The sequence below is a fragment of the Pteropus vampyrus genome, unplaced genomic scaffold (genome assembly GCF_000151845.1).
Source record: "Pteropus vampyrus isolate Shadow unplaced genomic scaffold, Pvam_2.0 Scaffold108, whole genome shotgun sequence".
NCBI lineage: Eukaryota > Metazoa > Chordata > Mammalia > Chiroptera > Pteropodidae > Pteropus > Pteropus vampyrus.
Genome location: NW_011888889.1, coordinates 296,966 through 312,839, shown reverse-complemented (window position 1 = coordinate 312,839; position 15,874 = coordinate 296,966). Strand labels below are relative to the sequence as shown.

General features: G+C 37.0%; 1 protein-coding gene across 1 annotated transcript; it reads right to left on the bottom strand.

The window, feature by feature from the left end:
• Positions 1-467: 467 nt before the first annotated feature.
• On the bottom strand, positions 468-5,822 carry TRIML1 (tripartite motif family like 1). The gene is made up of 6 exons (XM_011365276.1): positions 5,415-5,822; positions 5,088-5,183; positions 3,838-4,068; positions 2,800-2,822; positions 2,517-2,614; positions 468-1,033 (listed from the first exon to the last, which is right to left on the bottom strand). Exons 1-6 carry the CDS (start codon positions 5,820-5,822, stop codon positions 468-470), a joined length of 1,422 nt encoding a protein of 473 aa, XP_011363578.1.
• Positions 5,823-15,874: the final 10,052 nt, after the last annotated feature.

Here is a 15,874-nt window from a genome sequence, read left to right as displayed (position 1 = left end):
CTCTCACCAATCCTGGACAGGAGAAACCATGCATTTGTCCCACTGGAGGGATTACGATTGCCCCAGCATGCAGAGCTCTGCACCTGGGACAAAAATACATTCAAACAGCAGGTTTTTAGAGTCGAAGAAGTAAACACACTTGAAAAAATGGCATATATTTATAAAACTGGCTTATGACAGTGGCATTTGGGGTAATAGGGGCTAGTTCTAACTCTATATTTTTAGTGATCAGCACATACATGGAACAGTCTATACATGAATTTGGTTAAAGACACAGGATATGATCAGCTTTCTCCTATTGGTATTAAAAGTTGATTGTCCAATTTAGTTGTTCATTGTGGGCTCAAGTTAATGGAAAGTCTTCAAGGGGCTTTTCTTTCAGATCACCCGATGTTAATACTGTCAACACATTAATCATCTTAATTAATAGTCATCTATTGTTCTTAGACCTCATCCTCAAGAAAGGCTCAGGGGCATCTCCCCCAGACGTGGCTATTCAGTGAGCAGATGGTGAGAGGCCCTGTGTTTGTCCCTTCGTTTGGGAGGCAAGGAGAAAAGATAGGCCTGAGAGCCTCTTGGAAAGAGACTGGAGGGAAGCTGTAGATGAGGGATTCTTCTATCACGTTGTAGAATGCTATATGTCCAGACTCATAGTCTAAGAACACACCAACCTTATGCACAGGCTCTCTGACATGTTGACCTTTTAAAGGTGATGAGACCCAAAGACTATAATCATCTCCAATTTTTAAGCCTATAAGTGAGAAGAGGTCCCCAGGTGGCTTTGGGAGATTTCCCTTTCTGCTCACAGAGTCCTTACAGATGCCCACTTCCCACTCAGTCTTGCACCCCACTTCCACCTCCCAGTAATGTCTCCCACAGGTGAAGCTCTGAGCACCCAACACAGTTGCAGACTGGTCAAATCTTTCTGGATTATCAGGTAACTGCTGTCGGATGCCTCCATATCTCACACTCTTCAGATCCTCAGATAAGACAAGATAGACATTCGCTGTGGCTGGATCCAGAGTTATATCTGCTACAAGAAAAGAAAAATATGAATCTCTCTTTGCATTCTTTAAAACCCTCTTATATATGTTTATACATTAAATTCTTAGTATTTACTCCTATTTTAAAAATATAATTTAGGTGAGCATAGTGGGGATGTTTGTTGTGTTAGGAACAGCATCTCCTAGCCCTTCTCTAATTGTTTCGCAAAACAGAGAGTAAATCTCTGAAAGGAAATAGAAGAGAATCATGAGTGATAGCCTGTCTGAGAAGGAGAGAGGAACCTCTGGTAATGGAATGGAAGTTGTTCTGCTCACAAGACAGTTTTAGGACTCAGAGCTCCTTATCCTCATAAGGTGTACCCTTTGGCATCTATATTCACATTGGCCGAGGTTGGTTCTGGTTCTGCAGTTTAGGTGGGAGAGAAATAGAGGCTGTTATCATTTGCCAAGCTCCTACTTAGACACCAAGCACTGCGCTCTATCTTTCCCAAGTATTTTTTTTTCTTGTTTTTATTAAAGAGAAAAATGATGTTCATAAAAGTTAAGAAACTGGACCAAGATTACAAAATTACTGAGTGCTTGAATAGCAATTTCTAACCAGCATTTGTCATTATGTCACACTTGCACGAGGCTTCACATGTGTTAGTGCAACCACCAGTGACCCTTTGATGAAGTGCATTATGAATCAGTGAGACCCTTTTTCCCATCCTCCTGAAAAGAGATCACAGAAGAGAACTCCAACTTTCACAGACTCTTCAAATAAGATTAGATACTCCTATCATACAATTTTAGATGTTTATTTATAGATCAAATCCCGATCATCACTAATTTTCTATGATTTACATCTGTCTCCCTAATTTCACTGAAATTCTATAAAAGCAAAGGCAAGTTTGTCTTATTTGTCATTGTAAGTATGCTCAGAGCCTAACAGCATAATGTCAGGCACATACTAGACACTTATCAAATATCTGTTGAGTCCAAAACTTATTAGACCTTCCTCTGAAGTCAGATTGTCAAGATAAAAGTTAATAATTAATGCTGACCTACTTTGTTCTTAACCAGCTTAAAAATCTGGAGTATTCTAAAAGGCAGTTCTTTGAATGCTCCTGAACTGGGACTTAAGAGTTTGTCACTTTTATCCTGATAAAAATTAAAGTAGAAATGTAGAAACCCCTGAGGAGGTGTGTGCGTATATGTGCAAGGGGGTAGGATGGACAAAGCAGAACAATGAAAACAAACAAACCAAAGAAGGACCAGGACTCCTTAGAACACAAAGCCAGACAAGCATCAATCCAGCCACACTGCTTCTGTCTGCTCCATCACAGAGATGGTCTGTGGCCCAGCCTTCCCTGGTGTTTTCTGCTGGCTCAGAATGCCTTCACTGAGAGCCTGGTGCCCAGATGGTAAATATTCTGTTAGAAAAAGCTGCCTAAGGGCTCAGTTTTGCATCCCTTGATATATACTGAAGTTAACTCGGAACTGCTGGAGGTTTGACAAATCAGACTGACTTACTGCTGAATTTTCTTAGCATCTCCCTCATTCCGGTGATGCGGCACAGACTCAGTTCTGTGGTGGTGGCCTCTGGACACCGAAGCAAGAGCGCCTCACTCCTACAAGAGGGCAGAGACAGTCACACTGTCTCCTCTGCACAGACCACATGACCTGCTCCAACTTGAAAGCCCAGTCCATCTTGTCCCAGCGGCACAGACGCTCTCATCCTCAATCTGTCCCCAACCTATTTCATTAGTACCACATCCCTGTATCTGACATAACTAAACACGGAATGAAAACCTACCTTTTCAGTGTTTCTTTGACATCCTAAGGGTATAAAAGAAAGAAGGTTAGTATTTGTGCCCTTTGATCACTAGTGAAGACTAATTTATGTTGGATATAGTCCTTTGAAAAAATATCACAGAATCTGCTTCTCATGGTTCTAGAATACCTTGAATGGGAGAGCATATGGTAGAAAATAATTCCCTGCTTCTTCTAGGGTGAGTTATTGTGAACATGAGATGTTTTTCAAATGACTAGAGACTACTTTGTCTTTTTTTTTTTTCTCATAACTTTACTTTGTCCAGAGAACCTGTAACTGACAAAGGAGCCAGACTATTGGCTTCATTATCCAATGTTTCAGGGAGTCAGAGATAACTAGATAACCAAGAAATTAGCCAGTGAGAGCTGAGACTAAATCTGTGTACAGTTGGAGTGGGTTGTAGGAAAGGCACAAAGTTAAACAGTAGCATTCTGTGGAACCAGTCCAGGAGAGAGGAGCTAGAGTTGGCGTATACAGTTTGAGAAGGTCTGGAGAATGCAGTAGTAGCCTATGATGGCAATAGAGCAAAGATGGTGAGGAACGTGGGCTCAGCACACAGATTCCTGGGTTCTACCACCTACAGCTATGACAGGCACCTAACTTCCCTAGGTCTGAGTTATTAAATGAACATTACTAAAAAACCCATTTTGTAGATAACAATCCCTATAGTACATATCATAATAGTATTTAACTTCATCAGGTTTCTGCAAAGATGATATTTAATGTGCCCAGCCAAGTCAATGCCTACTAAACTTAAAATGTTTGACAAAGCTGAGGTTGCAGAGAGGCGGGTACAGAGGAAATTGGAGACAACATTAAGCTTGGTTTGGATAGGCATTCCTCTTTTTTTCTCTCCACCTTTTCAAAACTTTATTTATACTATACAGAATGTAATTTCTTTAGAAAAACTACTTTGGGACCATCACTTAGTTTTTTAGGTAAATAAATAAAAATCTATTTTATATAACTTGAAATATTAATATACTACATATTTTCAATTAATTTTTCCAATATTCTTACCTCAAAAGATTCTATAATCAAGTTCTGGCACATGGACTCTATCTGTCCGATCATTTTACTTAGGTTTCTTATTTGCTGGGTCAGCTCGATCTCGTTGTCCCTTAGTTTCTTCAGGTTCTCTCTTTCCTCCTTTTCCAGTAACTGGAGCTGCAGCTGCTCCTCCTCCTTCAGGAACTGGTGCATTTTTACATATTCTGATGCAACCACCTGTTTACAAGTCTTTGTCTCTTCCTGCCATTACACATACACACACACACAATATAATAAAGTTAGTAACAGAAATGCCTATGTAGATTTTAATATTTATAAAGTCTTAGACTTTCACTGTGATAATTCTTGAAACTTGACACATAACATATATATTCTATTGACTAGCTGGGTGGATAATTTTATTTTTTAGGTGTGTGTCATATAGATACAATAATAAAAAAAGCCAAACTTTCTGTTCCCAGGAGGTTGTCATTCTAGTGGGAAAACCCAAAAATAAACAAAAAATATATTACAGGTGGTGATCAGTACCATAGTAAAATATAACCAAAATAAAATGACAAAAATTATGAAAAAAAAGTATCTGTTCATTTATTCAACAATGTTTTTTCAGTAAATGTAGGCATTGAATCACATACTAGAAAGAGCAACGTACCTTACAAATGTACCTTTTAAGACCTCAAAGTTTACTGAAAGAATCAGATACATGAATATTTTTAAAATATTTAAACATGTATGAGTTTGCTTTGCTAAACAGCTTAAATTCAAATCTGTGACTAACCTCGAGCTCTCATTCAGGTATACTAATCCAAACCACTATTTTGCCTTTATTTCTTTCTCTTTATTATTTTTTTATTTGCACTCTCCACCTCCTCCACCCCCCGCCTCCCACCCCACCCTGGCCAGCCCCAAAGCATTTGAGATATCCTTTTTTTAAAAAAATTTTCATCCTATGTTTTATGTCTATAAGTATAACTTGTATTTTAAATAATGATCATCACCGCCAAAATAGAGGTGGCACTAAGGTGTATAGGTGCACCAAAAAGGAGAAAAATAAGTTGGCCTGGGGATGGGGAAGCTGAGCTGAGTCTTGGGAGTCCAAAGTGGACAAGCAGAGGTAAGCAGCCCAAACCAGAGTACTGCATATGGTAGGACTGTGACTGAAAAAATCTGTCTTTTTTCTCTCGTATTTTACTAAGTATCACTTTAGTACCCCTTTCATAGAATCATATACGATATGCAAAAGTAAGATAGTTACTGACCTTACACAATATTACTCTCTCCTTCTCATGGGTTAATATAACCTGAGTTTCCTTTTTCTTTTTACGCAAAAGATTTAGGATTTTCTGGAGTTTCTCCTGAAATAGAAACAAACATTCTGTGGCAAATGAGCATCAGGTTGTAAAGGGGACTTGAGGACTAATAGCAACAAGATGACTCTAAAAGAAGGGGTAAAGCAAGATCCATGCCAAGTGTGTGATCTGGTGCCTGGAGATCAGTACCTACAACTATCACCGATCAACAATATTATGGGTTAAGTGATGAAACTGATTTGTGTTCTGAGATTTATATTGAGAAGCTGATCTTACTTTGTGATGCTCCTCAGCCTCACTCGAGAGATATACTCTGTTTAATCCATGGCACTGGGTTGAGAAAGCGTTGACACCCTGCTCATCATCCGGGGACACATTAGCGGCTGCCAGCATTCTCTCACAGGGGCCTTGTTTGCCCTCATTCTGTAGCACCTGGGATCTGAGTTGCTTGCCGATGCCAGCCAGCCTCCCCAAACGCTCGTTGGGCTGGAAATGAGGGACCTCCAAGGTCCTCCAGCACTCAGGACAAGATAAAGGAGTGTTATGTTTCTCCCAGCTCCTCAGGAGACACATCAGACAAAAGCTGTGCCCACAGTCAGTGGTTACTGGGCTGGTGAAATAGTCCAAGCAGATGAAACATGTCAGTTCTTCTCTGAGATTCTCCATCAGGTCTGTTGTAGACATTTTCTCTAAGATGGCTATCAAGGCAAGATCATGCCTCTATTCTGGAATTAATAAAATCCTCTCTAAGGTTCTACTGTTTCAAGTAACAATCAAGTGATCAATTGCTATGTTGTTAGTATAAAAAACTCTTACTCTCCTCTGTGCCTGATTTTACCAATTGACATATACTCTCCCGACACAAAGCCAATTATGACTTAATGTGGAACTCCTGTACACTGGTTTGGGTTCATCATCAACCCCAAACTTTTAAGGAATCTCTCACTGTGTAAGCCACATGCTGGAACATACTTGCTCTTAGTAGAGTTTTTATTTTGAGTTAGTTAGTGTATATTAACAGCACCACAAAACCATTAATTTTAGACTGGAAGTTGAGATAATTTGGTGTAAGCCAGTAAAGAGATTTAAATTATGATGATCTCTAATAATATCTGAATTGAATGTATGGTCCAAATCTTTTGGAAAACTTCACTAAGAGAATCTAGTTGAGAAACTGAAGAAAGAAAACTGTAATATATATGCCTTTTATCATTAGATTTTGTGTGTGTGTTTGACCAAAGTTTAAAAGCTTCTCCTTTACCAGGTACTGTGTCCTTTTAGTTACCCCGATTTATTGAAGTATTCCCTGACTTTAGATGTACAATGAATTACCAGAGTTATATTTATTGCTCTGCCTTAAAGACCATGGTACTCACCTCTCGGCCACTACAGAAAGCATATAAAACATCATTCTTTTTGGAAGTTGCCTCAAGAGGCTATTACACTATAGAGTGAATGGAAAAAATTATATTTTAGTATAAATATAATTTTGCTCACTTATTTTCACTCTTTGAAAATGTCTAGGCTAGGCCTTCTTAAACCCCTCTTTATTATTTCCAGACAGAAATTAAATGTAGACATTATTTTTAGACCCATAAAAATATAAATGTATAGCATGGAGACTGTGTACAATGACCACTGAGATTAGTGCCAAGACTTATCATTTACTACACCATATACTAATGAATCAGTTCTTGTCTTGGCCCACACTTTATTCACTGTATGCCAGAAAGTGAGATCTTAAAAACTCTTCCTCAGAGTCTAACCAGTTCTACAATAACCGCCCCCCCGCCTGCCCCCCCCACCCCCCGCCAAATAAGTTCATCATACTTTATTTCTGTTTTCACCCTGTCACTCTCTAGCTTGGCAACTTTGAATGGGTCTCCATTAACCATGTTATTCCGTTAATTACTTTCCAACTTTCAAAGTTCCAAATGATCCTTCTTTCCCACTTATCTCCAACAGGATGTTGGGTGTTTTCTTACCTTGAACTTTAGTAAAAAGTTTTCTGACCTAAAATGTTTCTTCCTCCACTTTCTTTCCTCCCAGTTAAAACATCTTTCTGAAGTAATTAATTCCAAAATTTTTAATCATGTCTTGTATATAGCATTTGTGAATTACTAGGATGATAATTTATTCTAAAAAAAGAAACAAGCAGATTTAAGAGTTATACTAGTCTAAATAGGAAGAAAGGTAACATCAGTTAGGGGTCACAAAACCTCTGCTGCTTTGATAGATTTTAGGTTAGTAACTGGGGCAGAGTTTCAAATATTAGAGGTTAGTCTTAAGTAAAGATCTTGTAAAAAACAAAAAATCTGCATTAACACTAACTGCCTTCATTGGAAAAAGGGATTTATGAACTACAAACTATATTCAGTGTATTATTCCCACACAAACCCAGAAAGAATCTTTAACATTGACCAAGTTCATTAGAATAAGCCTTACAGAGGAGCTCTGGTACATCACAGAACCTGTATTCCAATTTGGAATCGGGAAACTAGCATGTTCTAAATTCACATCTCATTGATCTGTTCTATTCCATCTCCTTCTTCAAAATAAACTCCTTTTATTTCTAGATTTCTGTCTTTGATATCACTGATCCTTTCTTCCATTTAGTCGACTCTATTTCCCAAGTTTGCTATTTCATTCTTCAACTCTTGTAGTGTGTTCTTCATCTCCAGAAGTTCTTTGGTTCTTTTTGAGGGTTTTAATCTCTTTGCTCTGCTCGTTTAGGTGTTTTTTCAATTCCTGAAATTGTTGATATGACTCATTTCGGAATTTGCCAAGTTTTTTCAGAAGTACCATCCTGAATTCTCTGTCATTTAAATTGCATATTTATGTCTATAAGCTTATTTTCTGGAGATTTTTCTCCTTTCTGAGATGCCTTGTCAACTAGATGTCTTGTCACATGGTATTTAATGGACTGTTTCTCTGCCTGGGCATTAATGGAAATGTATTCTGCTTTTTTTTCCAGAAAAAAAGATTTATTATATAAAGGTCTCTCTTTAGCCTGCTGCAAAGAAGGTGCTTTTCTTTTGGTTTCTTTTGGTCTAAGCCTCTTATATCCCTGTTTTATCTAAAGCCTTAAAAATGCCTTTTTATTTTCTGATAGATATTTAATTACACTCCCTACCCTCAGTTTCAGCCCCTGTCAGGCTTAGCAATAGTTTCAGTAGCGTTTGCTCAGATTCTCCTGGGGCTCCGTGGTGTTCTGTCTCAGAGGGTATGGGGGGAGGGGCCCTCTTGGTTGGGAGTTGGGGGCTGCAGCTCAGCCTAGGTTTTGCAACCACGGCCAGTAAAAATCAACTGTTGTTTTTCTGCCATCCCACTTCTCTGCCTTCTGCCCTGATGACTGTGCCCTGCTGTTGGCCTGCCATGACACAGGGAGCTCACAGCATTTCCAGGCAGGGCTGTTCAGTGAACTCGCCACTCCTTTTCCCCTCTTCCTCCTCCTACAGGTAGCTGCAACAAATGTGAGAGGCAGCTTCTTTATTTCTCCCAGTCCACCGTCCAATACCCAGGGTTCTGACCTATAGTAGCTCTTATGTGCAAATCTCATGCTCAGACATGCTGTGCTGGTGTGCAGTTTGGATGTTTCTTGTCGAGTTTTAGATGTTCAGCTTATTGTTTCAAGGGGAGAGATCTGGGGACATCTCTCACTCTGCCATGTTTCCAAAGATCTAGCTTCCTTTTATAAACTTCTTAACACAATAACAATAGCTTATTCATCAGCAACTAGAACAATTCTTCATATATAGCAAAGACTTAACTTGCTTGTAAGTAAGGTTTAAATGAACAGAGAAACTGTTATTATAGGATAACCATCTTTCATTTAACTGGAAATCAAGAGATCATATAGCCCAACTATCTTCCATAGATGGTGAAGAAAAGTGATACTCAAATAAATTGACTTGATCCTTTGAATACTTGCTTACTACAAGAGTCAGGTCGAGACTAGGAATCTGGGTCTCCTACCTTTCAGTCATTCTCTTGTCAACATACTGTACTGAATCTCACTTGTTATCTGCGAGTGGATAGAAATTTCCTGTTATATGAATGAAATAAATGCTGCTCAAGTGCTTTTGGAAGGAAATTGGACAGCTGTCATCATGGTGTGATATTGTGACAGGTATCTGAAATTACTGTCTACATATACTGTTGGAAATGCAGACTTCTTTACCATCTCTCTGAACACGTTGACTCAGTTTACTTTATAGATAAGAAATTCTTAGAGCAAACCGGCCCAATCAAAATACATTATGCCAACACTCAGGGCACTGGACTGCCAGTCATGATTTCTGAGATTCACAGCTTGAATAGTTCTTCTCTGGCCTCTCTTCTCCTCAGGGGGTGATAATAGGGATTCACCAAGAGGTCTGCAGTCGTAACCACCACCCATATGCAATTAGGGTTGAAGCATAAAGTAAAGAAAAACCTCAAAAATACAGTGAGGGCTTATTTATTGATGAAGGAAGTGGGCTAGATGGGCTAGATGGGAAAATATCTTGCTTGATAAGCTTGGTTTCAAAAACATGTCTGTCATTTTTATATTGGTGTGGAAACAATAGATTATCCAACAAATGGTTTAGGACAAGTGGGAATAGTCATCTGGAAAAAAAAGAAAAAGTTGAATGTTTACCTAACAACTTACACACATCAATGTGTATTCCAGATGTGCGTGTGCTTATGTATTTTTCTTTCCTCACTCTAGTCATGAATTTCTACTCATTATTTTTCTTTGTATTTTTTCAACCTTATTTATTTATATTTTTTTATTTTTGTGTGTTTTTCTTCTAGATTAACCCACATCTGTTTAGCAAGTAAGGACCATACGTGTTAAACATATGGCCAATTGTGTCCAAAAATGAAGCACATCCTAAGAGGAGATAATTGGTAACATAGTAGAAATCTAAAATGAACTGCTTACAGAAGGCTTTTTAAAGCATGCTTCAGACCTTAAACTCCGCTAAGGAAAATATTAATAAATTTAAACAGCTAAAAATTAAAGACTTCTATACAGTAAAGAAAATGTATAATCAAACACTTTCAAAAAATAGCAATTTAGAAAAGAGAACTTGGAACAAATATGTCAAATACCTAATCTTAAATTATGAAGAGGTCTTATATGAATGTACTATACTTTAAAACAACAGATCAATTTATATACATGACATGATATGATATCCATTACTTAATACTAAGGGGAAAATACATGTTTGCCCCCGCCCCAATAGTTTAAATATGAATAATAAAAATTAGGTTATTTATGTATGTATTTTTCCCCATAAAAATTAATTTATGGCATAGATGTTAATAATAATATATCTGCAAAATGAAGGCATAGAAAAAGTATGGAATTTCATAGATATGATACCCAAAGCAAAAGCAAAAATAGACTAGTGGAACTATAACAAACTAAAAAGCTTTTGCACAACAAAGGAAATAACCAACAAAGTGAAAAGACAGACAATGAAATGGGAGAAAATATTTGCTAACCTTATATCAGATAAGTGGTTAATTTCTAAAATATATAGCAGACTCACAATTCAACAGTGAAAAAACTAACAACCCAATTAAAATATGGGCTAAAAACTTGAATGGTCATTTCTTCAAAATAAACATGGAAAACCAACAGTAATATAAAAAGATGCTCAATGTCACTAGTCATCAGAAAAATGTAAATCAAAACCACAATGACATCTTACTTTACACCTGTTAGAATGGCTATTACCAAGAAAAAAAAAAAAAAAGCAAGAATTGTTAAGGATGTAGGGAAATTAGAACCCAAGTACACTGTTGGTACGAATGCAAAATGTTACAGCCATTATCAAGATTCCTTTAAAAATTGAAAATAGAACTACCATATGATCCAGGAATCTCACTTCGGAGTATTTATTCAAAAGCACTGAAACCAGGATTTCAAAGAGACATTGAATTCCAGTGTTTATTGCCGCACTATTCACAATAGCCAAGATATGAAAACAACCTAAATGTTTATTGATAGATGAATGGGTAAAGAAAATGTGGTTTATAGACACAATGGAATATTATTTTACCTTTAAAAAGATGGATATCCTGGCATATGTGACAACACTGATTAACCTTGAGAATATATATGCTAAGTGAAATAAGCTAGTTATATGAGGTATCTAAAATAATCAAACTCAGAGAATCAGAAAGAAAAATAGAATGAGGAGAAGTGAAAAATGGAATGAAGAGGAGTGGAAAATGGGAAGTCTCTAATCAAGGGACATAAAGTCTCAATTATGCAAGATGAATAAGTTCTAGATCTTTCCCATACAACACTGTGTCTATAGTTAACAATACTATATTATAAACTTAAATATTGTTAAGAGGCTAAATCTCATATTAAGTGATCTTACCGCAATAAAGTAAATTAAAAAAAAAAAAAATGAAAGAAAAAGCATTGTAAAATGCAAACCCAACTGGCAAGTTGGTGTGGAATTGGGACATTGGAATGAATCACTTCTTTATTATATAAATTTTTGTATAAAAGTATAGGTTTTTCTTACCTTTTAATGTGTTTTCAGCATTTCTTAGTAAAGAAATATTGGGGAATGGGGTAAGAGCAAAGAAATATGAGGTGTGACTTGCAGTAAACTAATCAATGAGACAATTTTCCTTAAATTGAGGAGTAAAATTATCTCAGATGGTTGGTTTCAGTTGTGATAAAATAATTTTTTTGTAACGGTTTGTGATTTTAGTGCAGTTTTTATATATTTAACTAGTAAGTATTGAGCCTTTATTACTCATAGAACAATGTGCTCAGTGATAAAAATAATATAAATATGACTAAAATTATTTTTCTTCTTTGAGAGCAGGAGATATGTGCGAAAAAAATTACAAAGCTTTAAAAGATGCATGCCTTAAGAATAGTAGAATTTAAACTTATTAACTGTTTTGGCATTTTAGTAGAGGGAATACTTTACTCTTTCAGAGAAAACTTCTTGGGAGAAGTGGCATTTGGTCTGGACCTTTAAGGGATGTTTTAAATGAAGGAATAGCTACTAGTTAGAAGTGAGTAAACGAAATATTTGAAGAATAAAATACATGATCTGACAGTGGGTCAAATATTACAATAACAAAAAAAATCTAGATTGTAACATTCTTTTTAGCTCAGAAATATTAAAATACCAATTTAGCTTGAAAATATTTATCTTTAGTATACTTTATAGGTAGCATGTTGATAGCGGGTCATCAGAGAAGGATCCAGGTGGTATAAATCAATAGTCTTGGTTAAAAGTTGTAACTCAGACACTTCTGCTGTGTTGCCAAAGTTATGGTTGAGATTTACCTTCCAGAGATTTAGCAACTTACACATTTTGAGGCTTTAAGATGAGTTGTTTTGTTTGGTTGGTTTTCTGGAGAATTAACCCTTTATGGTTCATCCTTTTGCTTCAAGAAAAGCTAACTCTCGAAAATGTACTTGTTCCAGGCTTCATGCAGCATGCTTTGTGTACTTTGTCTCTTAAAGGGACTAAAAAATAAAAGCCCAAAAGAAACTATAGGAGTTGGGGAGCCTTAACAGAAAACTTTTTAAAAGCACTTCAAACATATTGACAAAAATAAAAAGGCATATACTAAATTTAGCATAAACTAAAAAAAAAAAAAAAAAGTAACTTCTTTCCACCTTTTCTAATGTGAAGTATGAGATTTGAGATTATTGCAAATAATTTGGACTACTATCATGTGGATAGGATTTAATGATGGTGAGGATAATGCTAGATTTAAAAAAACACGAGTGCAAAGGTCACTTGTTTTGTGTCTTCCTTCTATCATATGGCACTATGAGATTCCTATCACTTAATTCTGCAGAAATTATTACACATCTTTATATTCTGGGTGGTATACTACACTCAATAGATTAGAAAAATTACCATCCCACATTAGACTAGTATTTTATAGGTAAAGAAACATGCTTGTGTATATACATGTTGCTTCCTCATCTTTTTTAATCAAGAGGTCCACTTTTTGTTTTCTCAAGGAAATCTTAACATTTATTCATAAGACTCATCAAAAAACAGTATCATTAGGGGGGAAAAAAAATCTGTGAGACTAGTTAGTACATGTAGAGAGCACTGGTTCTGAGCCAAACACCATTCTTAACACTTTTATATATTTAATCCTCCCAACAGCTCTGAGGTAGATATTAGTTCTAGTCCCTCTTACAGATGAGAAACAAACTCTAGTTCTGAAATGTGTCCTAGGTCCACAGAGGTGGTCTAACTTCAGAGTCCATACTATTACCCACACAGCTATGCGGACATTTCCATAGGCTTCAATGAGTCACAAGCGGTCAACTCAAGGAGTTTACAACTGTGACCAAAAACAGGTTTGCTAATTGTGCAAAGATCCAGCACTGAAGGTGGATGGGCTGAGTGTCTCCCCCTCCCCCAACTATCTAATGGTAATTGGTGCCAGATACTGCCAGGTGGCGCTCCTCCCTTGTTTATGTATTGTTTGCAGCCACAGATGTTAAGGTCAGAAGAGAACACATCTAGGTAAGTTTATAGCATAAATTTTTTAGCATAATTTTTTTTAAAGAACCACTGGAATCTCTTGATGCCCTCCTCATTACCCAACCCTTTCTTGGATATTGAGATGCAAAGACTTAAGAAAATATCTGTTGGGCTAGGGTGCCAATACAGTTGGATAGAACTCTGAAGAATGAGGGCCCTAGAAATAGGTGGGAATTCATTAATTATAGAAATTCATGCCAAGAATTAGGTACTGTGTAAATGACTTGGGGAATATTGTTGCAAGTTTAAGAACGAAGAGCTAAATGCCATAAGTGACATGGGGAGCAATATTTCTGTAATCATGACTGAAACTGTAGGAAGCTAAAAAAAAAAAAAAAAAAAAAATTTAGGGATATCTGGGGAAGAGCATCTCCAAAAGGCTGAAATCTCTGCTGGCTAAGCAGCTAGGGACACAAAGGCTGGGCCAGAACATTGAGGTTTCACATAAGTTGCTTTCAACATGCCACCCTAACCCCATGTCTTCTTAAAACTCTCCAGTCTCTTAGAACTCTTAGTACGTCTCAAACTTAGTTGCATTTATGTATCACCTGAAGTTCAACACCCAAAGCCTATGGTCCCTACAGGTGATTGTGATGCACTCTAAAGTTTGGAAGCCACAAGTTTAGGCGTCACAATTGCTATACCTCTTCAAAGGATTCTAATATGCAATCAAGTTTCAGAACCACAACTTTAATGAAAAAAACTATCCCACAAAGACTTGGTTCCAGGGTACCTGAAGGCTCGTCCCTAGGTCATGTTTTCACCCTGCCTCTTACCAAAACCACTTGTCTTCCTCCCCTTGTTAGAAACAAGTGTCTTCAGCATGAAAGTACATGGAGAATAACATTGAAAGAGGGCTAGGGTAGAAGATTTAAAGTTCTAGACAACTTCTTGAGATGGTAAGAGTGGTAATTAAAAAGACAGCTTTGAGTGACCAAGCAAGTGAAAGAATGTGATCTTGAGCTGATGCAGAAGACAAATCTCTGATCTTGCAAAAAGAACAAGTTAAAATAAATCATTTTTTTGTTCTTTATCCTTCTTTGCCTCCTTGAAAAGAACAATGGCTGATTCAGATCTACCAGATTTTATGGAAGAGCTGACTTGTTCTATCTGTTTATGCTATTTGAACAAGCCACTTACAAATAGATGTGAACACAGGTCTTGCTATGGGCACTTCTTAAGACATTGGAAGGAAAGGCCCAGGTTGCAGCATCTGCATTAAGTTCAAAGATATTTGCAAGCTGAGAGATCCAGGTGTAACCTGCAGCTGAGATTGACAGCTGAGATAGCAGTGTCCTCACATAAAGGACTTAAAGACTAGTATAGTATATGTGAGATACACCATGACAAACTAAAGAGATTCTGTGTGATAGATCAGATACCCCTTTGTGAGATCTATTTGCTGTCTTGGGAACACAAGTCTCACCACATTTACCATGATAAAGCAAAAGTAATCTTTAAGGTAAGATTATTTTCTCTTTCAAAATTCCAGGAGTTCATTCTCAATCATTCTTAATAACTTAGGTCTTCAAAGTGATACATACTTAAGTCATTTTTCCATACCTGACCTATCAACAATGGAGGTTTGGGAGTCCCAAAGGCCCAGATGAGTGGGAGTAATTTTCGCTTTATAACTTATGCCTAAGTCTGCTATAACTTCTGTTTTATAGTTCTAGCATAGCAACCTCCAAGATGAGTTAATAGTGATCCTTCCTTTTCAGAACAAAGTTCAAGAAATCCTGAGTTTTATTTGCAAGGCTTTAGTCTCACAGAGAACACCTCTTGGATTTTAACATATGAAGTTTGGAGGTAAGGGAGTGGGGTGGAGTGGTGGATACAAATATTCAGACTATGGCAAAAGCTAAGACCTGGTGATTAACTGTGGAAATATGAAGATGATGTTCAAAGGTGTCAATATTATCAATGACTGACAGAGTGGATGTGATCGCCTTTGACATAGGGAAAGAATGTGGCATGTGTGTATGAGACACTAATGAATTTCCTTTTGGACATGTTGACTCAGGTGCCTACATGATCTCTGAATAGAGATTTCTGGCAATCGATGTATACATAATCTATGAGTCTGAAGATCAGAAAGATCTAGAGATAAATGTTTAGCATATACTATAGGAGGGAATCAAAGACTTGGGAACAGAAAACTATCCAGAAAGAATATGTAGAATGAGAAGTGTTGGT